The 23,545-nt window shown below is 41.0% G+C and overlaps 1 protein-coding gene across 6 annotated transcripts; it reads right to left on the bottom strand.

Moving 5' to 3' along the window:
• On the bottom strand, nucleotides 1–23,342 carry LOC116262998 (acetyl-CoA carboxylase 1-like). 6 transcript variants are annotated; one of them, XM_031642561.2, is made up of 32 exons: nucleotides 23,026–23,342; nucleotides 21,696–22,077; nucleotides 21,183–21,389; nucleotides 20,906–21,067; nucleotides 20,234–20,326; nucleotides 19,645–19,740; nucleotides 18,676–18,849; nucleotides 18,501–18,594; nucleotides 18,243–18,430; nucleotides 18,097–18,147; nucleotides 17,858–17,897; nucleotides 17,654–17,778; nucleotides 17,343–17,459; nucleotides 17,151–17,225; nucleotides 16,994–17,050; nucleotides 16,780–16,884; nucleotides 15,932–16,018; nucleotides 15,193–15,384; nucleotides 14,839–15,027; nucleotides 8,235–8,345; nucleotides 7,783–7,869; nucleotides 7,475–7,651; nucleotides 5,715–5,792; nucleotides 5,453–5,575; nucleotides 4,770–5,039; nucleotides 4,327–4,679; nucleotides 3,788–4,025; nucleotides 3,340–3,704; nucleotides 3,033–3,243; nucleotides 2,676–2,855; nucleotides 438–2,591; nucleotides 1–284 (listed from the first exon to the last, which is right to left on the bottom strand). In XM_031642561.2, the coding sequence occupies exons 2-32, from the start codon at nucleotides 22,065–22,067 to the stop codon at nucleotides 222–224; spliced, it is 6,834 nt and encodes a 2,277-aa protein (XP_031498421.1). In that variant the 5' UTR covers nucleotides 22,068–22,077; nucleotides 23,026–23,342; the 3' UTR covers nucleotides 1–221. The 6 variants fall into 6 exon arrangements, with proteins under 6 accessions (XP_031498421.1, XP_031498419.1, XP_031498418.1 ...); XM_031642559.2 differs by lacking the exon at nucleotides 23,026–23,342 and adding an exon at nucleotides 22,885–23,019; XM_031642558.2 differs by lacking the exon at nucleotides 23,026–23,342 and adding an exon at nucleotides 22,795–22,947.
• Between the last annotated feature and the right edge of the window lie 203 nt (nucleotides 23,343–23,545).

Genomic DNA, 23,545 nt, shown 5'->3' with positions numbered 1-23,545 from the left:
GAAGAAAGATAACTTGCCGCCCTTCTAAATTTTCAGACGTAAAACCACTTTTCACACGAGGATGAATTTTATTGGATACAATCAGATGCCGAAGACAGAGAAGGTCATCAAATATAAGGTCATCTGAACTTTGAGAAATACAATAGTATTACTAGAACAGGTGTTCCACCTGCAAATAATAAACAAGAAAAAGAAACAAACAAAAGGCTTCCTTCATGCCCCTACTTTTTCTCCAAAATTTGCTTCATGTCCTCCATCAGTTGTGTGCGGCTTGACGGTTCAACCTGAGAAAAAGAACCCCCGTAAGTGCATATATCTATATGCAGATATACATGTGCGCACTGACTGAGTGCTTCTCATCCAGAAATCAGAACAAAATGTGGCGGAAGTCGATAGCATCAATATCACTAAATTAACATATATTTCCAAATACGAACCTTGTCAAGAAGAATGGCAAAACATTGAGGGAGAGCTCTTAAGTCTGGTGTGGAAGATCCAAGATTTGAAAACAACGAGAACAATCTTTTAATTCTTAACTCCTGCAGGTGCTTCTCATAGTTTGTGGGATCATCTTTCCAAGCAAAAAAGGAAGAATCATCCACCCATCCATTGCTTGGGTGGTTGCTGGGGCTATGATCCATGAACCATTTCTTTATTAGGACAAGAGCTTCTCTTGGGGGCAACCGTTCCCCAGCAGCATCCATGACAGACCTCACAAGGGATGCTTCTGCGACCCTCCGGTGTAACCTTCTGTAGAAGAATGACCTTGAGGTTTCCCAGTTTACAACATCCAAGGTTACACCTTTGGCAGCCATCCGTACAGATGTCTCATGCAACTCAGCAAATCGAATTGCAATTTGAGTATAGACTGGTAACAGCTGCTTTTCTCGAGATTTAATTTTCTGTTGCAGGATTTCGACACTACCAGGAGATGCTAAACCATTTGCTTCTGAAAGCTCTTTCTTCAATGCATTCAGTACAGGATCCAACCGACCCATGCACTCAATCAGCTCCTTTGGCCGGAATTTGATTTCAATTATCCCTTCTGGTTCAAGTACATTACCTTTGGCTGTTGTTTCAGCGTACATCTCAATGTGGTCTGGGTTGATTCGGCTATCAACAACCACCCATGCTCCACCACGAAGTTCACCAGTCTTTGGAATATACACAAAGACCGGCTGATTGTATGTGCGAAGATTCTCAACGATGGTGGATCCAGCCTGCAGAATTCCTTCAAAAAGATCTCTTTGCCCACCAGAGAAACCTCTCCAGTTAGCCATGATAAACAAGGGAAGCTCTTCTTTGTTGAAATCCAATAAGGCCTGTGCTGTTTTAGTAGCAGAATCAGGAAACCAGACTTGCCCCGCTTGAGGAACAACCCTTTCATGAGAGTCAAGTTGACCAGGGTCAGCTGGGATAACTTGCATCACAGTCTGTGTCTCAACAGCAATAATGCCTAAAGGAATTCCCCCAAGTCTTGCCCGACCTGTAACCACCGTCCTTGCCCAACCTTCCAAAGTCTCTATGAAACTATTACGGTCAAAAATACCTCCAATCCACCTTCCATTGCTGTCTTGAGCACCACAAATAGCTGCTCTGGGGTCGCAAGAGATCTCTGGACAATATTCAACTGGTCTTTCTATAGGATCTAAAGATGTCAAGATAGGAAGGGGGCCACCTATGACAGCAGGGACATAGCTGAGCCACTTTAGAATGGCAGCGATACCTTCAAGGTCATCAGACACAGTCAAATGAACTACACCGTTGGTTCCCATGACTTTGGGGCCTCCCAACTGTATCTGGGAGCTGTACACCTCCCTACCCAGAAGTTTATTTAGGGCAGAAAACCCAGTCAGAATTATGGGTGAATCGAGCCTCTGGATGCACCTCATGCCTAACCGAGCAAGATAAGCTCCGATGCCAACTGTGCGGCCAGTTACATATGTCAATGTAAAGGTTTCACCATATGCTTTGGAAAAGGCACCAGCAATGGCACCACTACCTGATAAATTCTCAACTCCCAATCCATCCTCCCTTCCCACAATAGTGTCAATAACCCACCTTGTTTCACCATTCTCCAGCTTCAACTCATGTGCAATTACAGATGATCCTATTCGAGCAAAATCTTCTGGCGTCAAATAGACATACTGAAATCCCCGCTCTGGATTTCTCTCATCAGCCCATCCAACTTGAAAGCAAGCTTTTACCTCTTCTGCAACTCCTATTCTGGCTCCTGCATTTGCAGCCAAATAAATCAGAGGAAGCTTTTTCTCACAAGCTAGTTCTGTCACGGAGAGGAAGAATGCATCCTCTCTAGGTCCAAAAGATCCCGCTCTAAATGTCATATCATTTGCTACAACCAAGATTGTGCGACCATTAGGAAACTCTGGAGTAGACATGTTCATGGACCAAGCTACCATGCCTACATCATTCTGAGCAGTGGGACGTTCAACAGCCACCAGAGGAGTACCCCAGGCACCCTTCTTGTCTGCAAAAACAAGCTCATGGACTTTCAGAAGGCTTTGACCACTGGAAAAAGATCTATCAGAAGGGTAAGAGCTCCATGATCGTCTCAATGCTGTTTCAAAGGCCTGCAAGAACAAAGAAAGTATCTTAGAAGCTAAAGGTTTTAAGTGGACCATCGACCTGGTGAATCGGCAAAAATGAGCACTTGCCAGGGGAAAATCATAGCAGTAAGTGGTATTGCTGTTTCTTGCAGAGAGACGTTTTATGTCGATGATTGCCAGTGGATGATACTGTGCGGTAACTGGAGTACCATGCAAAGAAGCGGGGGAAGAACAGACAGACTGATAAACCACTTCATGGGTTCTGATATCTTCCACCTCTCGGTATATCTGCAGTACATGCTTTCCACTGTCAGTACTGAAGAATAAACCATGCAAAGTTGTTAACCTTGGTCCAATTTTTTTGGCTTATTACCAAGTTTTTACTGCATCCTGATATCTGCTAAATAAAATGGGTAAAGAAATTGTCACAAATAAAGCACGACATTCCATTCCATTCAAACTTACATCGACAGTGCAAGTATGACCAGTGACATTTGTAACCACAATTCTCCAAGCGCCACTTAAGTCTTCAGCATCAGCCAATTGAAGTTTTACCTCCCATTCACAAACTGATAAACGGTACATCCTTACGCCAACGCATTCAAATATGGAATATGCTAAGTCTTCCAAAATAGCAACAATTTTAGTCTCATTTTCCATGTTTACATCACGCATCCTGAAAGCATAAGAAGATGAAAGAAAATGATGAGGATATTACTTTCTAATTCACATAAGAAAAAATGAATCATAAAAAAACAGGAACATTTGTTACCATGAAGCTTGGGAAAGGCCAGAGGAATCTGGAAGATCGGACAACTTTTGTTCACGCAAGATGCAAAGATACATGTGCACATGATCAGATTTCATTGTTTTATTGTGTGAATGCAATTCTAACTCTTCCAGAGCTCCTATCAATGACTTTAAGATGCTGGTGGATGTGAAGGAAAAAGCTTTTTCTAGCAGATCTTTGCCCACATCTAACCCATGAATTACAGAGGAGTCAGCAGATGAAATGGGTTGCCTAACAAGCGTCCGCAGAAACATCCTCTGCGGTGGCTTGTCTGTTACTGTGTACAGATGCCACTGGCGATCTCTGGATGGTCTATATTGCAGCTTTTTATATCCTTTCAGTTTCTCCTGCGAAAAAGAAAATATCAAACTACAGAAATAAAATAAAAGCTGATGAAAGAACATATTCTGAAAAGAAAATGGAGACTCACCAATTCAAGGAATGTAGACAGAGGAGGTTCTAGGTGACGGAGTAGAGGCTCTTCTTCATAGTACTGCTTTCCAGCAGACCAGTGGAATGAATGCCTCATGGGAGCACGCCCTTCATCCCTTTGTATGATGCAGCTCACAACATTTATGCCTGCTTCAAGAAGGCTGGATACTATTGACCTTTCTTTCAGTGTCTTGGCTAGTTTGGTTATTCTTTCTTGGGCCTGATCTTCGTCACCACTGTAAAATTCATACATAATGAATTGTGAGAAACCCTGGAAATTCAGATTCATATGTATGTAAGTGAGATCACATCTCAAATAAAATGTTCATATCCGCAAGTATAAATAAGATAACATCTCAACCAAAATTTTTGTCTCCTTGCAAACCTCGCTTCCAGGTGAACCACCATCACTTGCACTAGAAAAAATTAAACATGGGATTTGAGAAACAGTTACTCAAAAGTTTCATCTTCTCCACATGAAATTTGTCTTAGTTAACAATTCCAAGCAAAAGGTGAACAAAAGCAACCAATACAAACCTATCCTGAAGGAGGCTCATCTGATTATTCATGCCAACTAGTGCAATGTGGAGCATGTTTCCACTGGAAGCTGGCTCTGAAGATCCATTTTGCAAAATTTCACCGTTAGCACCATAATATGAGCAATGAGCAGCTTCCTTCAGTGCAACAGTAATCACTGACGTTAAAATCTGAAGCGATTTTATGATGACCATCACACCCCATCTTCTCTTCCCATTCTTCTCCCAATTAAACAGAGCAGGCCTTGGTTCTTCAAAATTATTCTTTATCAAGAACTTTTCACAAAATTCCCATGAAGCAATAAGGCCATGACGGTGCCACTGCATACGTATGCTTCCCTTCACGAGATATGGCTATGATGAGGGGGAAGAAAAAAGAAACATGAAAAAGTCAACGGCAGCTCATGATTAATGCATTTCAAGTATTGCACAGTGAATCAGTACCTGATACAGTCTGCGGATGTATGTCTCCACGACACGCCTTTGAAGAGTATGGTCACTGTGGTCGAATAATGCTACAAGGGCATCTTCGACAGCCAAAGGGGCACCTACAAGATCTTCCATCCTTTCCTCAATTGCACTTTTTCTCCGTGGAGTAAAGATTTTCTCGCCTTCTTCTGTGAACATCTCAAGTTCTGAAAGACTTCTAGCAATGCTCGTGCGAAGCTCACTCAGTTTGGTTTGTTCAAGCAGCTGACTTGACTTTAGTGCCAACTGCAGAAATAAGTCAAGCATTTCTCAGAAAAACAGAAGAATCCAGAGCGAATAATTTCAATTTGTTTTTCCAATCTCTATTTCTCGCAATTTTGATTTGGTAGAAGCTTCCTCATGCTAACTAATTCATCGGGTGATGCAGAATATTTGCACCTTATATTTATATGACATGGAAACACTTGGCCACAAAAACTAAGATGATTGTAATTACCATGCTTATGATTTTTGAATAGGGAATCTAGGGAAAGGCAACCAGGCAATGTGTGACCCTTGTTTGTTTTTAGAATAAATTGTCAATAAAAAGCCTCCTAGATAATCTAGGCATCAAAGATGAGGAAATTTATCATTATGATACACAATATTTTGCACAGACATAAAGAAGTTCCTTGTTCCAGGTGAAGGTGAGATAAGACCTCAGAATAGATTGTGTGATTGAGTACTGAGAAGCGAATTAATTTATCTCTGTATGCAGCAGGATTAGGGTAAACCAATGCTTCCATGAGACGTAGTATTAACTTATTTTTGCTCCTGATACCCTGCAATTTGCACATTTAGGCCAAAGCTTGTGTAAGTGATGCCTATAAAGATCTTTATCTGGTGAAAAGGCAGAAAACCAAAAAAATACAGCATGAAGGGAAGCTGATAAATGAAATAGACAAGTAATGTCAATAACACCTGATGAGAAAGGACCATATCAACAACTTTCAACAGGTCCTTTTTGTGTTGTAAACGGAGCCGCTCAATGACATCAGCCTGCAAATAACGGTGCATGCGATGAAATTTCAGAAGTTCCCTTGCTTTATTGATTCAAAGCATTGTCACAAAAGACGTGGACGGGTATAATACCGCGATGAAAAAAATGGGTATAATACCGCGATGAAAAAAACGGGTATAATACGGGGAAGCCGAAAATCTCGGGAATAAAACGGGAAAAAGACGGCAAATTTTTAAAAAATAAATAAATAATCCTGATAATTATATAAAAAGAAAGTAAATGAGAAATTAAAAGAAACATTGAAAAATGACAAGATAAGCAACACATTAAAATTAGATAATGAAATAACAAATACATAACTAACAAAAGTTTTTTGCCTTCATGGCTTTACAACACAAATGAAGTCATTTCAGTTGGAAAGTGAAAAAAACATGTCCTAATCGTCTTCCCAAGAAGAGATGGAGATTGGAGACGAAAGAAGTTGAATCTCGAATGCCCTCCTCTTCAGCTGGATGAAAACGAGAAGAAGACGATCAGACGAAACCAGCCGAATCTCGAATGCCCTCCTCTTCAGCCGATTGAGAGGTGAGGTCGAGGAACGGACGAAGGAAGAAGTTCTCACCTCACTCGAAGAAGAAGACTAAGCCCTGCCCTGTTACGCCTCTCTGTCTCGAAGACTCGAACGTTCGAAGCCTCAAGGCCCTCAACAAGTTTTCGATTTCAAGTTAACCCTAAGCCCTCTTTTCTTATGTTAAAATACTTTTTTGCCACTAAAAGGTCGAACAAGTTTAAAAAAAAGCCAACGTCTTAAAAAATATTACAAGCTATGCCATTTTGCACTCGCACGTTAAAAGAAAATGTAAAAAATCGTTTTATGCGCGTTTTATACACGTTTTTTAATTTTGCCGTTTTTTTCAAAAAAACGCCTCTTTTTGCCGTTTTTTTCGTCTGGAACTTTTTCTACGTTAAATACGCGTTTTTTTAAATATAACGCCGTTTTTTGTGACAATGATTCAAAGTAACAATGACATACAAAGATTATGACATAAGAACAAATGCTAACCCAAAAACATATCGACCAACAGGAGAGCACAGTGACATGGATTTCAACAGAGTTACCATGAGACATAAAATCACTGATATCATCTATAACTTACAAATCAATGTTGTCCTCCATAACTTATACCAGTGCCTTTCATAGATGAGATAGTAGCATAAAGCACACACATAATCTGCCGCTCTCAATCTGGCTGCTCAAAGATCCATTCAGGTGGCATCAATATGCTTACAGGAAAGATTCAAATAATCAGACCCATTCTTATGCACCATGTTCCTTCAGGATCAGAATCTACTCTTTTACCTTTCCACATACACAGAAAAGGGTACTCACATGGCTCCACTTCCACACGATCTTCATAGTTCATACTGATGCCCAGGTGGTTCCTAAATCAATTTGTGGACTCAACCTAACATGAGAGTCAATGACTGGCTATTCTATTTCTACTAAGATACACAGGATGGATGTTTGGGTTTCCGTGCAGACCATTCAGAGCCTCAGACTATCAGGTTGTTCTTCAAAGTTACCACTATGTTAACAGTTGCCAAGCCCGCATAAGCATGGTTCAGCTTTTCTATCACTTCAATATGCATCAGCTTCCAAATTGCTAATACCCACTGAACCAAAAGCAGGAGGACAACACAACAAAAATGCAATTCTCACCTGGATGTTTTGACTAAAGAGTTCTTCAACAGACAGATACTCCTCAAGCAGAGATTGAACAATCAGACGAGCATGACTTTCTCTTCCACCTTCATACGACTTGACAAGATTCATCAGAGGCTCCGAAAGTCTTTCTTGGGCAGCTCTGTCTTTCTCCGAGTAGGATGCAAGGTGTTCCTGCATGAAAAGGATCATCAGTATTTATTAGGATAATAATAAAGATTATAAATGGTAAAAGTTGCAAATAAACAGGCATTCTTATCATTTAGTATGAATCCAGACTTGTGATGAAGAGAAAGCAGACTGACCTCCAGAACCCCCCTCAGCAGTTTGGCAGGAAAGTCTCTGTTCTGTGAATTTGAGTTGACCTCATACTCCTTAAACTTTGTGTCCAACTAGACATTTGCACCACACATGGACAATCAGCTCATCTAATATTTTAGTTGGCTTCAAAAAAGTAAAATGTTGCGAAGGCAAACAAAGTTCCAAAAGGATGCTTGTTTTGGTCACACGTCAAGAACCACCAGCTGAGAAATCATAGCCTTGATTTCTCAACCTGTGATTCTTGGTCACAGCATCACATCTGTAATTTCATAAACACAGGCTTAAGGGGCAGTGACGTTCAAAGATGATAGTGAAGAACCATAGAATGCACCATCTTTCATTGTCTAGCCTGTGATTTTCCTTGTTTATGACAGGGCACTATAAGGAACTTAGAAGTTCACGAATCACACACAACATAAACAAAGGTTCACGCTACCTCATTCTTGAGATCTTTCTGAAGACGGGTTGCCAAAACTGCCATGCATTCTTGCCATTGCAGAAATGGTAGCTCAGGACTATCTAGGCAAATCAGCAAATCATGGACAACCTGCAAAAAGCAAGTGTTACACTGTTTATCCCAAAGAAGCAACAACTGAAGCTAAAACTAAGAGATCAACAAGAATGAACTAACTGAATGGATAAGGGATGTGTTAACATATCATGTATAGGGAACCGGGTCTGAATCCAGACCCGGTCCCATGGGCACAGGTACCGAGAGTGGCTCGGTACCCTAGGCGTTTTTCCCCCTTATTTAATCCCACTTATGGTGTAATTGTTGATTAAGTGGAATAACATTTTCTCTCTCCTAGGGTTGCGGTTGTGCACCTAGGTTAGAGCTTCTCCGTGGTTTTTCACCTCTCTTTGAGGTTTTCCACGTATATTGTGTGTTCCTTTTCTTTCTCTCCATCTTGGTGTGTGTTTCTACATGGTATCAGAGCCAGGTATCAGAGCCAACGCGTGAGAGATCGTTGGTGTGATAGTCGTGTTTCCGCCGTGTTTCTTTGCTGCTGCTGTTTCCGTCGTTTTTTTCTGCCGCCGCCGTCCAGCGCTGCCAGCTGCGCCGCCATCGTCCAGCGAGGTTGTTCTCTGCTGCGTTGCCGCTGTCCAGCGCCGCCGTCGCCCATTTCAGCGCCGCAGCTGTCCCGCGCCACCGCTGCCCACCGCCGTCGCTCTCTTCCACAGCGCCGCTGCCTCTTGTTTGTCGTCTCTGGTGCTGGGTATTCTTTCTCCTTGGTGATTGTGATGGCCGAGGAGATGTCCCTCAAGATCGATGATGCCCTAGACTCGGGCAGCAATACCAAGAGCGAGATCTTGCCTGTTCAAGTCACCTCCATCCGGCTGAACAAGGATAACTATCTCTCTTGGTCGGCTGCCCTAGAAATTGGGATAACCAGTCGTGGTCGCCTGCCCTACATTACTGGGGAGAAGCCTGCACCTTCAAAAACCGATCCGCGATGGGCTACTTGGACGTTGGAAGATAGTCAGGTTAAAGTATGGATTATTAGTTCTGTTTCTACAGATATTCAGCCTTTGATCTTGCGTAAATCGACTGCCTACGACATGTGGACTGTGCTTGCACGGATGTATGGCCGTAAGAAGAGAGTATTGCGTACGTACCAAATCAAACGTAGCATATACTCTCTTAAACAGGGTGACTTGTCTGTAGCCGCCTTCTTTGCAGCCCTAAAGACTAAGTGGGAGGAACTTGACTACCATGTGAATGATGACTGGCACTGTGGGTCTGATCATGCCTTGTACTGGGACAAAGAATGGATGGATCGGACGTTTCTTTTCCTCGGAGGCTTACGCGATGAATTTGAATCCATTAGGAGCCAAATTCTTAATTGTGACGAGGTCCCCGGAATTGAAGAGGTGTATGCCCGTGTGGAATCTGAAGAACAGCGTCGACAGGTGATGCATATTGACACCAGTCAGGGGAGTTCTCCTTCAGCCTTTGTTAGTCGTGTTTCTGGGATTGGACAGCGTCCTGTTCGGCGGTGTAGCCATTGCAACAAATCAGGACATTCTGTTGATTTTTGTTGGGATCTTCATCCTGAGAGGCGGCTTGTCCGGGGTCGTCCTCCTTCTAGCCGCCGGAGTCCTTCTGTGCCTGAGCCTAGTCAGAGTAGTCCGTCAAATGTTGCCAAATCTAAGCTTTCCTCCGATCAAATCAAAGAACTGCAAGCGTATATCAGCCGGCTGTCTACTACTCAGGAGGATACTTCCACGTCTGAGGGGGCTAAGTTAGCCCAAGCTCTCGTGGCTACTAGTGACCAAGGTAATTCCTCACATGGTGATTGGATTGTTGACAGTGGTGCTACGCATCATATGACAGGGGACCCTAAGATGTTCCAAGAATACAAATTGTCTTCGGGGCAGCAACGTGTATCTATGGCTGATGGTTCTTCTATCTCTGTGGCTGGAAAAGGGAGTTTGTCCTTGTTAAATAAATACTGTCTTCATAATGCTCTTCATGTTCCCAATATTCCTGTGAATTTGCTATCTGTCAGCAATATTACTAAAGAACTGAACTGTAATCTAATCTTTTCTGCTGATCGGTGTTTTCTGCAGGACTTGGTGACGGGGCAGAAGATTGGGATTGGTTCGGCTATTGATGGACTCTACAGACTGCCTGGGCAGGTTGCGTCCGCTCTTATTTCAGCCACTAGTGGACAGTTGTCAGGCGTAGAAGACAGATCTACTATTATGCGATGGCACGAGAGGCTTGGTCATCTTCCGTTTCCATTGATTAAGAAGTTGTTTCCTAGTTTGTTTCATTCTGTTTCCATGGACTCCTTCACCTGTGAAGTGTGTCAGTTGGCTAAACATGTTAGGGCCTCGTACCCTATTTCATTCAATAAAACCACTCGTCCATTTGCTTTGGTTCATTCTGATGTTTGGGGTCCTTCGGGAGTACCCACTTGTCGTGGTTTTCATTACTTTATGACCCTTATTGATGATTACTCCCGTTGTACGTTCGTGTATCTGTTGAAAGAACGTAGTGAAGTTCCCGTTATTGTCAAAAACTTTGTGGCCTTTGTTGAGACTCAGTTTCAGACGTCTGTCCAAGCTTTTCGCACCGATAATGCTAGAGAGTATGTCTCTCAATCCCTAGATGATTTCTTGAAGAGCAAGGGTATTGTTCATGAAACGTCATGTAGTTACACACCTCCTCAAAATGGCGTGGCTGAACGGAAGAATCGCCATTTGCTTGATGTTACCCGGGCCCTTCTGTTCCATCGTCAGGTTCCCAAGCGCTACTGGGGTGATGCGCTTCTCACTAGTGCTCACCTTATCAACCGTATGCCTACCCGTGTGTTGCAAGGCCATTCCCCGTACTCTATGCTTTGGCCTACTCAGAATCTCTGGCCTCTTACTCCTCGGGTGTTCGGGTGTGTCTGTTTTGTTCATGACCATAGTCCCACCCTCAAGAAACTTGATCCTCGGTCTGTCAAGGCTGTCTTCCTGGGGTATTCCTCCACTCAGAAGGGATACAAATGTGTTGATCCTACCACCTCTAAAGTCTATGTTTCCCGGGACGTCATCTTCCATGAACATGAGGCATACTTTCATGTGAATCCTCTTCAGGGGGAGTATCTAGGGCACAGTAGTGAAGAGTATTCCTCAAATCAGTTGATTCAGTTTACGGATTTCTTGGATTACAAGGCCAGTGACAGTGTGGCAGACACAGTCAGAGATGATAGAGACCATCACATGGACGAGGGTCTTGTTGATAATCAGCCTACAGCCCGTGATCATTTGTTTGGCCAGGTGTACAGAAGGAAGAAGACAGTTGTGATTGAAAATGTTGATGTAACCAATCCCAATCCTGTGAGCTCCCCGGATGACCCAAGTCTAATCAATGAAGAGCTTCCTATAGCCCTGCGCAAGGGCACCAGGTCTTGTACTTCTCATCCTATTCAGAGATTTGTCTCTTATGCGAAATTGAGTAAGAATTACAAATGCTTTATAACATCCTTGTCTAAGTCTGTTATTCCCAGGTGTGTGGAAGATGCTAGAGAGGATCCTAAATGGCTACAGGCCATGACAGAGGAGATGAATGCATTGGCAAAGAATGACACTTGGGAAGTTGTGGATATTCCCAAAGGGACTCATTTAGTTGGTTCAAAGTGGGTGTTCAATGTGAAGTACAAACCAGATGGTACTGTGGAAAGGTATAAGGCTCGGCTTGTTGCAAAGGGGTTCAGCCAGAAATATGGTATTGATTATCTTGAAACCTTTGCCCCTGTTGCCAAACTAAAAACTGTGAGGGTCATATTAGCACTTGCCGTGAAAAAGGGGTGGAGCATGGATCAACTTGATGTTAAGAACGCATTCCTGAATGGCCATGTAGAAGAAGAGGTCTATATGAGTATGCCTCCTGGATATGTTCAAAGCGGAAAATGCTGTCATCTCAAGAAAGCCTTGTATGGATTAAAGCAGTCTCCTAGAGCATGGTTTGAAAGACTGAGGATAGTGATGAAGACAAATGGATACAAACAGGGAAATGGTGATCACACCTTATTCATTAAGCAGAGAGATGGCCTGGTGAGTCTTCTTCTTGTGTATGTTGATGATATGATAGTCACAGGTGACGATGAAGAAAAGAAAAAGAAGATGAAGGAGAGGTTAGCTGCTGAATTTGATCTTAAAGATTTGGGTAAACTAAGGTACTTTCTGGGGATAGAGATTGCTCGGTCAGAGACAGGACTGGTTATGAGCCAAAGGAAATACACTTTGGATCTTCTAAAGGAGACAAGCAAACTTGGGTGCAGACCATTTCTAACTCCAATGAAGTCTGGTACAAAGATAAGCATCAAAACTGGTAACATCCTAGATGAGGAAGGAATAGGGCGGTATCAGAGGCTGGTTGGTAAACTCATCTATCTTACTCTTACTCGCCCTGATATTACTTATGCTGTGAATGTGTTGAGTCAGTTTATGCATGCTCCTACTGATTGTCACTGGAAGAGTGCAGAAAGAGTGTTGGGGTACCTAAAGAATGACCCAGGAAAAGAATTACTCTATACTCAGCAAGACCAACTTAATATTGAAGGATACTCTGACGCAGATTGGGCAGGATGTACTGATACTAGGAGGTCTACCACAGGGTACTGCATCTTTCTGGGGGGTAACCTGGTTGTTTGGAGAAGTAAGAGGCAGGAAGTATGCTCTAGATCCAGTGCTGAGGCTGAATACAGGGCTGTGGCTATGGGAGTTACAGAAATGTTATGGTTAAAGATTCTCCTAACAGATATTGGGTTGAAACAGAAGAGAAGATGAGGATGTACTGCGACAACAAGTCTGCAATTAATCTTGCGAATAATCCCGTTCTGCATGACAGAACTAAACATGTGGAGATTGATCGCCACTTCATACGGGAACGCATAGATTCAAAGGAGTTGATCCTACCTTATATGAAGTCTGAAGATCAAATTGCAGATGTTCTAACCAAAGCCTTATGTACATCTCAATTCGAGAAAAATGTAAGCAAGCTTGGCATGTTTGACATGTATGCCAAGCTTGAGGGGGAGTGTTAACATATCATGTATAGGGAACCGGGTCTGGATCCAGACCCGGTCCCGTGGGCACGGGTACCGAGAGTGGCTCGGTACCCTAGGCGTTTTTCCCCCTTATTTAATCCCACTTATGGTGTAATTATTGATTAAGTGGAATAACATTTTCTCTCTCCTAGGGTTGCGGTTGTGCACCTAGGTTAGAGCTTCTCCGTGGTTTTTCACCTCTCTTTGAGGTTTTCCACGTATATTGTGTGTTCCTTTTCTTTCTCTCCATCTTGGTGTGTGTTTCTACAGGATGTATTGGCTGTTTATGTGTGTGTGGGTGCGTCTCTATAAATAAATTCCTACGTGGTAGACAAATAGTTACTCTTGGAAATGTTTCATTATTTTAAAGTACTTATTCCAATTGAAGTAACAAGTGAAGGTCCTGAAAGAGTGTGCCTAGAATAGGAGCTACATTTTTCGAATAAGCAGACAGTGGCCAAAGATTGCACGAAATTATCCAGGCCACAATTACCTTCTCTCCTGTATTTCTTTCCTGGCTAATTCTTTAATGCAATGAGAACATAGCTTTTACCAGAACATCTCATGTCCGTAAAGATCTTAATTGGACTTTTTCATCATCAAGTCCAAATTTTTATTCAGAAAAATTAAAAAATTTGAAGCTTTCAAGCTTTACAATAACATGTTTCAGTCTAAGACATAAATGATGTATAGAAGAAGACACTTCACTAGATATGGATTTGTCATCTTGCCTGTGCCTACAAATTTCAACAAATTTTCCAAGCAACAGTTGCATGTACTAAAATTCTAAATATATAGACTGCTTACCACTCTGAGTAATAGAAATTGTTAAATACAAACCTTATGCACATTCTTAGTCTTAGCAAGATAGGTTAGTAGGAAACATGATTAGACTGCAGTATTTTCTTTGTCAAAAATTTTGGCTTATCTGGGACCAAAGAATTTTTAAGTTAACAGAACACCTGCTTGCGCCAAAAAACTTGAAATTTACAGTTCTAAATAAGAAAACGAAAAAAAAAAATAGTAGCTGAATCTCTCAATAAATCTGCCTATGCAGAGGTACTAATCATGCCATTTTCCTAGTGAACCTCCAATATGAATTATAAAAATACATACCAAAACCAACTTAAGGATTAAAAGGCCAAACATATTCAGATTCCTGACTCATCCATAAAAAGTTGGGACATTAACAAGGTGACCATACGAGGCACTGAATCAGTTTACCAACTTACTTTGTCAATATAATGCTTTGCAAGAATTATGCAGCAGCACTTATACGAGCCAGAAAAGGAACAAAAATGGTAACTTCATCTTACAAATAAAACTACTTGTGCAGAGGTATCAATCTTGATGCTTTCAATCTCTGATATTATCAATAGAACAGATCCAATCTAAGAATTAAAAGATCAAACATATCCAGATTCCTGAGTTATCCATGCAAAGTTGACACCATAACAAGTATGAAAATACAAGTGATTGAACAAGTTTACAACTTACTTCATCAATGTCATGTTCGTAGCCTGCAAGAATCATGCGAGCAGCATTTATACTAGAAGCACAACGCTGGTGGACCTTTCCAGCTACTGCAGTGGGAGGACCAAGAAGTGGAAAACATCCATGAAATGGCTCAGCTTTCCTTACAGCTGATGTATCGTCAAGATCAAGCCTAGCAATAAGATCACCTGCCTGAAGTATACAACTAATTTAGCTAATTATTATACACTAATACCTCTCATGGCTGCAAGCTTAGGGTATTAACTTCATCATATAGAAACAGAAACCAGACAAGCACAGAAAAAACTGCAAGCACATGGAGTTGAGTGTCATCGAAAGCTCTACATACAAAATTACCTGCATTGCCTGGCCCTCAGACATTACAAAATGGATAGTTCCAGAAGCAGGTAGCAACAATGGCATGCACATCTTCATAACTTCAACTTCTGCATATGGAGCATCAGCATCAAGGTGACTGCCATCCGGAACCAAGAAACGTAGTAATTTGCATGGTGTTTCAGCCACTAACTTGGAAGGATCATGATCATTCTGGAAGATCAAATTTAAAGGAACAAAACCATAAGGCTAAGCGAAAAGGATTTGTTTAAAGCTTTTATGAAATTAGAACCTAAGCAGCTAAACAACATTTCTATATGAATGAAAAACTGGAAGTTTTTTCTAGTACTTCACCCGCCAGGTACTATATCTGAGTGTGCACTTAACACACACCTTAGAATCTTTGTGGTCTGTGGAGCTTGACATAAGAACAACTTCAAAATAGCAGCTCACAAAACAAAATTTTGTTTTATTGAAATACGGCTAGCTCAACATTAAACTAGGTGACATTACAAAGTTATCAAACTGTAAACTGAAAGTAAACTTTCATACTTTCTCTAATTTGGAAAGCAAAGTGGCAGAATCAGGTTCCAGTGTTTCTCAATTGTGAAGTATTGGTCTTAAAGGGCAAGGCCAAAACAGAAGAGCAGCATATACTCTTGTACAAAATGCAAAAGGTTTCCCACTAAAGACAAGCAGAATATATATATATATATATATATGCCGCTGGAAAAAAAAGGACCTGGAGAGAACAATTTACCTGTAATAAGCATGTTCTTCCATCAATGAGAAGGCGAGTACCAGCAGCCTCTTCCTCTGCATAAATAACATGGCTCTTGCCATCCAACTGTAGCACACGAAGTTCTCTGTCAACTCAACTTAGATATGGATAAAATAGCAGGAAGACTTCAATTGTTTGAACATTCATTCATATGTTAATCATGACTCAAACCAGTGGAAACAAAAAGGAGAAACTAAAATGGCAAGGCTAAAGTGAAGAAAATATAATAATGAACACAGCATGATCCATGACATTCATGAAGTTTACCCCATCATGTGATGATTTAAATTAACAACCCAAGATTAAAATAATTCTGGTTTCATTCTCAGATTTGTACCTCTCCCGAAGACCAGAAAAACTTAGGAAGGTACAATTCAGTTTTTTTTGAGAAAGGAAAATGCCATGCAGGTGCAGGAAGCAGGCAATAGCCAAGGTCAACACACAATGTGGATATGTAAATGGCCATGAAGACCAAGAAGCAGATAGATAGGGAAGTAAATGCTAGATTAGCTATTTGGATGATAAACAGATCGACAGATATGGATCAGGGGCAGAAAGCAGGAGGGAAGGGGGCTGGGTCTTCCGTTATTAAATTCCACAAATGCAGAAGGAAAAAACCAGTTAAGGACTTTGATCTAACGATGTACAAAGCGTGTTATTCCAGAATATTAATATCTCTATTAATGCAAGGAACATAGTTCATTAAATATGAGCATGCTATCTCTGTAATAGATTACTGAAAAAGATCATATAAAAGGGGCATTCCTCATAAGTTTAAAGCTTTATCAACATCTACATAATCTTATGAGGAAAAAAGAGACACTTGCCTGCATCAATAGTCCCCCATCACGCAAAGTATGGATTTCTGCTTCAATCTCTGATTGATTCATTTTTAATCTATACTTACCTGGTCCTCCTCTTACCATTTCAATCTATAGTCCATGCATGAAATGTGTGAGAAGCAAGAATATCATGAATAAAATTTTGAAAATTGTTCTAGAAAAGGCTATGCAACCATCGGTCTAAACCTGAAGGACCTACCGTGTATTTGCTTCCTTCAATATTCAGCGAAACCACAGAGTTGACAAGAGAAATATGCTGCAATTTTAGAGAATAGTCATTACAAACATAATCTACAATGCCTTAAGAGAACAAGTTCATTCCTTACATGTACATCACTTAAAGAACAATGATATACCTTAGGGGGAATCTGCCCCTTTTCCAGATAACCAACATACTCAGAAACTGTTGCAGCACTAGCACTCCATGCTTTCTGGGGAAGTCATATAAAAGCTTTTATCAGGTTTTAGAAAATCACAAACTTTGTGTGTTATGCTTAGCATTAAAAAACCAACTACCAAGTAACAAATGTGAAGAGAGCAAATCTTACAAAAAGAGCTCCTGCAACCACTGAAATATACCATGGAGGTCTTTCAGCTCTAACTCGCATAGCAATTCTACTGTCAAGCCACCCAGTGTGGATCTTATTATCTCTATATTCTGCAGCCTAGAAACACAAGATGAATCTCAAAACCTGTATCATTATCTACAGGTGAACATGTTAATTTCAATTAGAACAAATAAGAATTAAAGTCCCACATTAATTATTCAAATGTATAAAAGCTTCAAACAGAAGATAACACAACTTTGAAACACAATACATCTCTAGGACAGCAAAGTCATCAATGAAAAATGGCTTACATGTAAAAGATCTATGCTGTAGTCAACATTTGTACGTATTTCACCTCTAATTTGGACCTCCTTTAGCCCAAGTACCATGTTTGCTATTGCTAGGGCTCTGGACTCACCAAAGGCAAATACATGTCCTGCATCACATGCACAAGTTATTCAGCAGCAGCTGCCTTGAGAAAAGAAATATAAGTCATGCATTAAATAGAGACCTACCAAATTGAGAATCAGAAAATTCATGAATACCTCCACCAGACTGCAATTACATAAAAAATGAACTGATCAGACATTCATACATAAAAGACGATCAAGCTCAAGGCCCATGAAATAACTAATGAAGTTGCCTGCAGACTCCACTAAAGGAATCAAAGTTTGTTAGTAAAGAGAAAGTTTATTTGACACTCAGAAAAGTTCGTCGCAAAAAAAAACACACTAAAAATTGCTGGTATTGTAACCTTAATCGAGAAGTAGGCCCACACGTTTGGCTTGCCTTTGAAGGTCAATTCCTGTGAATGTGAAGAAATATTTCCAATTATTTTCAGATGAGACAAATGTGTAACATGCAATATAAGGACCATAAAAATTAATCCAGTTGTCCAACCTGCACTTTCCCGCTAGTAGGCTTGAAACCATCGTCTGGGTCCTCACTTGTCACCCGCACAGCCACACAGTGGCCTTTTGGTCTCATTGACTCTGCCAAGTCAAAATCAAACGGTGCGGCAGAAATGCATGTTTTCTTCCAGGCATCATACCCCCCACCAGCATCCATCCCATAAAAGCGTCTTATTTCTATAAGATACAAAAGCAGGTTTAAGCACTTAACAGAAAGCATAGCACATGAATGAAAAATGAATTATACCTGGAATTTGCCAAAGGGGAATACCCATCCCAACACAAACTTGAGCAGCAGGCAAATTGATTTCAGCTATCCACTCAGTCACAGGATGCTCGACCTATAACAGAGAGGATACATGTAACCCAACAAGTTCAAATAAACGTAATATAAAGCATAGAATGCATTAAAATCTACAAACCTGTAATCGTGGGTTCAGCTCCAAGAAATAGTATTCCCCTGTATCCATGCTGTATAAATATTCAACAGTAGCAGCTCCTACATAATTCACACATTTAGCCAGCCTCCTAGCTGCCTGTTCGAGTTGTTTCACAGTCTCAAGAGGTGCTACTGTGATTGGGCCTTCCTCAATAATCTGTATCATATGAATGTAAAACATTCAGCTCTGCATCACACAGTTGCAGGGTGCAGGTGCAGCAAGGACGCACACACACAATGAGCTTGGATTCCAACATACAGTTGGAACCCCAGCTGCTTAATTCCCACCGGCCAAAACCTGGCCATGGGAATCCAGGCTATATATATATACATATATATATATATAGATACACCGTACTTATAACTAATTGATTATTTTTTTTATTTTTCAAAAAGGGTGTCATCATTTTTTAAGGATGACACCCTGTGTCATTTTTTTAAAGACGAAAACATCTAAAAAGGGATGACCCTTTTTACTGACAAAGAGAGACAGGGTCATGCATCACTGGAGAGAGAGACGGAAAGGAAAGCAGAAGGGAAAAAGAAAAAGGGGAAAAAAAGGAAGGAAAAAGGAAAGACAGAGAAAGGAGAAAAAGAAAGAGTGCCATGATGTCACTGCCATGACGCTAGTTTTTCTCTTTTCTTTTCCATTACAGTAAAGAAAGGAGTGTGTGCAGTCTGCCGAACTGGTGCTGCACCAGTAGCTGCAGCCTGTTGACACGGATGCAAGCACAGAAATGCTGCATCTGTATGAATTAGGTCTAACTACTGAGGATGGATTAAGAAAGGAATTGGCCAACTTAATAAACTGAACAAATTATCTGTTTTTCTAAGTTAGCGTAATAATGCATGAACCCAGACATGAACAACTAAAAAGTTCATGTCATAGTAAACTAGAGTAAAACTGATAGCAAGGAAACTATGAACTCAAACATATGTCTGGACAATATACCTTCTGATGCCGTCTCTGGACACTACAGTCACGGCTATGCAGTGCTGCAACATTTCCATACTGATCACAGAGTAACTGAACTTCTAGATGTCGGCTCTGCATGCACCATAGAAAAATGTCATGTTTGGAGACAAATGCATCAGCTTGAACTGATTAGTTCCAAACTAAAAGCTAAACTTCAAAGAAAGCTCTTCTGATTAACCAACTTTTTTGTCAGACAACATCCATACAGAAATACACCGTAAGAATAGTTCAGCTTCCATACTTGCAGGAAAAGATTGCACCATCTGCTAATAGATGGCTAACAACCATCTAATAGCCAGAAAAGACTTTACTTGACTAGTCATTTGCTTCTTTCTCATATTTCAGCATCTTATGTGTCAGTTCTTCCCAGTTCTCAATGAGCAAAGGTTACACGAGAATAGATGCAGAAATGAACCACTGAATGTGATGTTAGTTCGCTAGGGCATGTAGTTCCTTAAGTTGCTTAGGCTTCTCACAGAAACACCATTTCTGTATGCGCAACTATCAGCTAATAAAATATTGACATGCCTACATCGTTTGCAGAAGAAGTTAAACAAGACAATACCTGGGATGCAACCTTCATAATGAATATTGGAGATCCAGGAACTTCACCTTGGACTTGTTTGAACAAGGCCCTCACTTCATCATCATTATGAACCTACACGAAAAAGAGTCAGTATAAAGAGTCAGTATATGTACAAGATTTCTCTTGAGCACAAATTAACAATAGCAAGTTCCATTTACTTTGCTATACTTCAAGGAACAGTTCATGTGGTTCATGTTACTAGCTTTACTACCACATTACTCTCACATTTTGGTCAATGGCTTTCTTTTCTTCTAAAAGGAAACTCCTTCCCCAATCTCTAGGTCAAAAGCCCACATAAGCATATATCTCACTCGTGCCAATATTTCTGATAAATTGAAAATTAGAGATCATATAGAGGACGTATGAAGCCACAGTGGTATGAAGATAACTGTGTTTTTTGCTCTGTGCAACATTTTGTTGTTTGTAAATCTGCCATCTGACTAGAAGTCAACTTGATCCTTTGTGCAAAATTTATATTAAGAAGGTATCCAACTTCAATAAGGATGCCACATGGGATGTCCACATGATTAGGGGCAAGCACAAGAAGAAGACATTCTAAAGCCTTATGTTCAAAACAGACTTTCGGTGTCAATGATATCAAAGGGTTCCAATTCACTTTTCATTTTTCAAGATCTGTTATATGATACGAACCTTTCTTATCCCCTTACCACCTCCTCCCCAAGAAGCTTTTATCATGGCTGGGTAACCAACCACCTGGCAGCTTGCCACAGCATCCTCTGTTGTAGATACGCATGCATCACGGTAGATATCATCCGGAATAGAATCCAAGCAGCTCTCAGGAGGTATTTTAACCTAATATCAACACAAACAGTCGAAGTTCATGTCCAGTCTGCTTGGTGCATATGCTCAAAGGAGATAATAAAAGATGCTTCTTCTGATGAAATAAATAACACCCAAAGAAAATTACATGTGAGCCGCTCCAAGGGAGTGTTGGTACTGATGCTGCTTGAGCAATCAAAGATGATCCAATTTTGTCTCCTAGAGCAGACATTGATGAAGCTGGAGGTCCAAGAAATACAATCCCCTTAGCATTTAACGCATCAGGAAGTTCAGGATTCTCTGATGCATGACCCCAACCGGGCCATACTGCAGAGACATGTGTCCTTTCTGCCATCTGTATGAACCACAGACTTCAGTACAAGTGTACTGGTTCAAAGCTAGAAAACCTTGTAAGACTAACCACATGACTGATGGAAAGCTTTAGACAGAAAAGAACAAGGAAGATCTAGAAGACACAAATTAAAAACCAATAAACTCTCTGTTCTACCGACTGATGATTCCCTCTTAGGAAACCCATTAGGTAGGTCGGTACTAAAACTAATAGATTCAAGGTTATTCATAGCAAGCGTTTGGAATAAAAGTTGTCCATACCAAGCGCAGGAAGCTAAAAAATCAAATTAAAAGTAACTTAACACCTCACCTCCACGATAAGCTGCACATTGGCGTAGTTATTGTTGTTGGTTCCTCCAGGCACTTCTACAAACTGATCTGCAATTCTGATATGCTCGGCATTAATTCGCATATCTTCTGGAGTTGCCATGGCCACCAAAAGAATAGCTTTCTCTGTTCCAAACACCTCATAGGCCCACGTTCTAATACTTCTCATGAACTTGACAGCAGCCATCCCATTGTTAGCGATCAAGACACTATGAATTGGTTTTTTCCCACCAAGCGCGTAGCAGAACTCATCGATCCGTGACACAGACGCCCCATTTCTTGCTTGAACTTTCCCGCTCGGAACACCGTTAAGCAGAGCGTCACCCATGGCGAACCCCTTCTGCAACTCCGTCATGAGAACTCAACTGAATATGTAAGTGAAAACCACTTCAGAAGCTCTCAAATCCCAAAGCATTTAGGAGAATGATGACATTTATGACTTGCGAAACTAATGAAAATGACACACCATTTTTTAGAACCCATAATTCAATCTAGTTTTGCCCGCCGGTCCCACAATTAGAAACAAACAACAGATCGACATTGGGGATTTCGTCAACTCTCAGTTGGCATTTTAGTTCAACTTCCCCTCCCTGCCTGCAGGCCGAGGGAGTTTCTCGAAAATAGCGATCATAGTATATGAAACGAAAAACAGAGCCTCCCCAGTGTAATCAGTAAGCCGAGAAACAAATGCAAACATGAATGACCAACAAAAGACAATGAGATAACCAAAAAACCTATGACGAAAGTGGAAAATAATACGTGATCTGACGTGCCAACAAGGGAAATTTAGAACCCCACTATTCAGTACAAAACATCTCGCCCCTAAATCAACGAGTCAAACCACTTCAACGAGATTACGAAATCAATTAACATTTTGCCTGTGGTATTCAGCAAATAGAGAAAAATCGGAACGAAACTTGAAGCACCACTACTACAAAATCTCAACCAACAAGCAACACCAGAAAGCTACTACCTCACAACCCAAAATCCCGTTGCATTTGGAACACCTTTCCAAGAATCCCCGCAACATAAAAAGAACAAAAAAGTTAATAGACGGAAAAGAGGGGAACCATAAGGAGCACCTGCCACTTCAACTATGAGCATGAATAAAATAGAGGGAAGGTAGAAGCGGTGATCATTAGAGCTCCACGTGATATCTGCCCAGTGCTCACCTATCCGCTTTGTGGAGTTAGCTCGCAACTACCCCATTTGATTCAAAGGATCTATTTTTGTTCTCTGGACCCTCCTCCCTCATTAAAACACACGATGGTGAGGGCAAGAAAAGAAGAGAGGAAAAAGTTATTGCAGTTTACTCGAGTTTAACGCGTGACTCTTGATCAAAACGGCCCAAAAATTCCACAGTAGATTCAGTTGTCGGTTGCCCACATCTGGATTTGAGAAAATTTGCCTACTGCAAGGGAGTGCATTACGTGTAGGGGAGGTCAGAGGTGATGATGGCAGTCTGACTGGGGGTTGATCAGCCAAACCCAACCAACCAACGTAGAAAATCTAGTGCAGGTCAGATGGGCAGCTATAAAAACAAACGCCAGCAAGGTTTTCAATGTCATTTTCTCATTATCAACACCGTCGTGTTGGTTTGAATGAGGGCGGAGGGCCGGAGACCAAAAGGAAGGATGAACGAGGGCGGTGATCATCACTTTTTTTTTTTTTTTAGGAAGACGCCGGTGATCATCACTTTTTTTTTTTTATAGGAAGACGCTTTCTTTTTTCTCTTGAAATTTTCAGTTAGAGCCGAATTTTATATTGAAATAATACAAGGGCTCATTTTCCCGAGTTCTCTAACATACGCCTGGCTTTCAAACCAAAAAAAAA

This window comes from Nymphaea colorata, chromosome 10, assembly GCF_008831285.2.
Source record: "Nymphaea colorata isolate Beijing-Zhang1983 chromosome 10, ASM883128v2, whole genome shotgun sequence".
NCBI lineage: Eukaryota > Viridiplantae > Streptophyta > Magnoliopsida > Nymphaeales > Nymphaeaceae > Nymphaea > Nymphaea colorata.
The sequence above is the reverse complement of the archived record's forward strand: the minus strand, read 5'-3'. Positions and strand labels throughout refer to the sequence as shown.

Coding starts and splice junctions, on each gene's coding strand:
- LOC116262998 (XM_031642556.2), bottom strand. CDS start 22,742: ATGTTGCGGGGATTCTTGGAAAGGTGTTCCAAATGCAACGGGATTTTG. Junction 7,870..8,234: donor AGAAAGATCTCAAGAATGAG/GTAGCGTGAACC, acceptor GCAAATGTCTAG/TTGGACACAAAGTTTAAGGA. Junction 5,040..5,452: donor ATCACACAATCTATTCTGAG/GTCTTATCTCAC, acceptor TTATTTCTGCAG/TTGGCACTAAAGTCAAGTCA.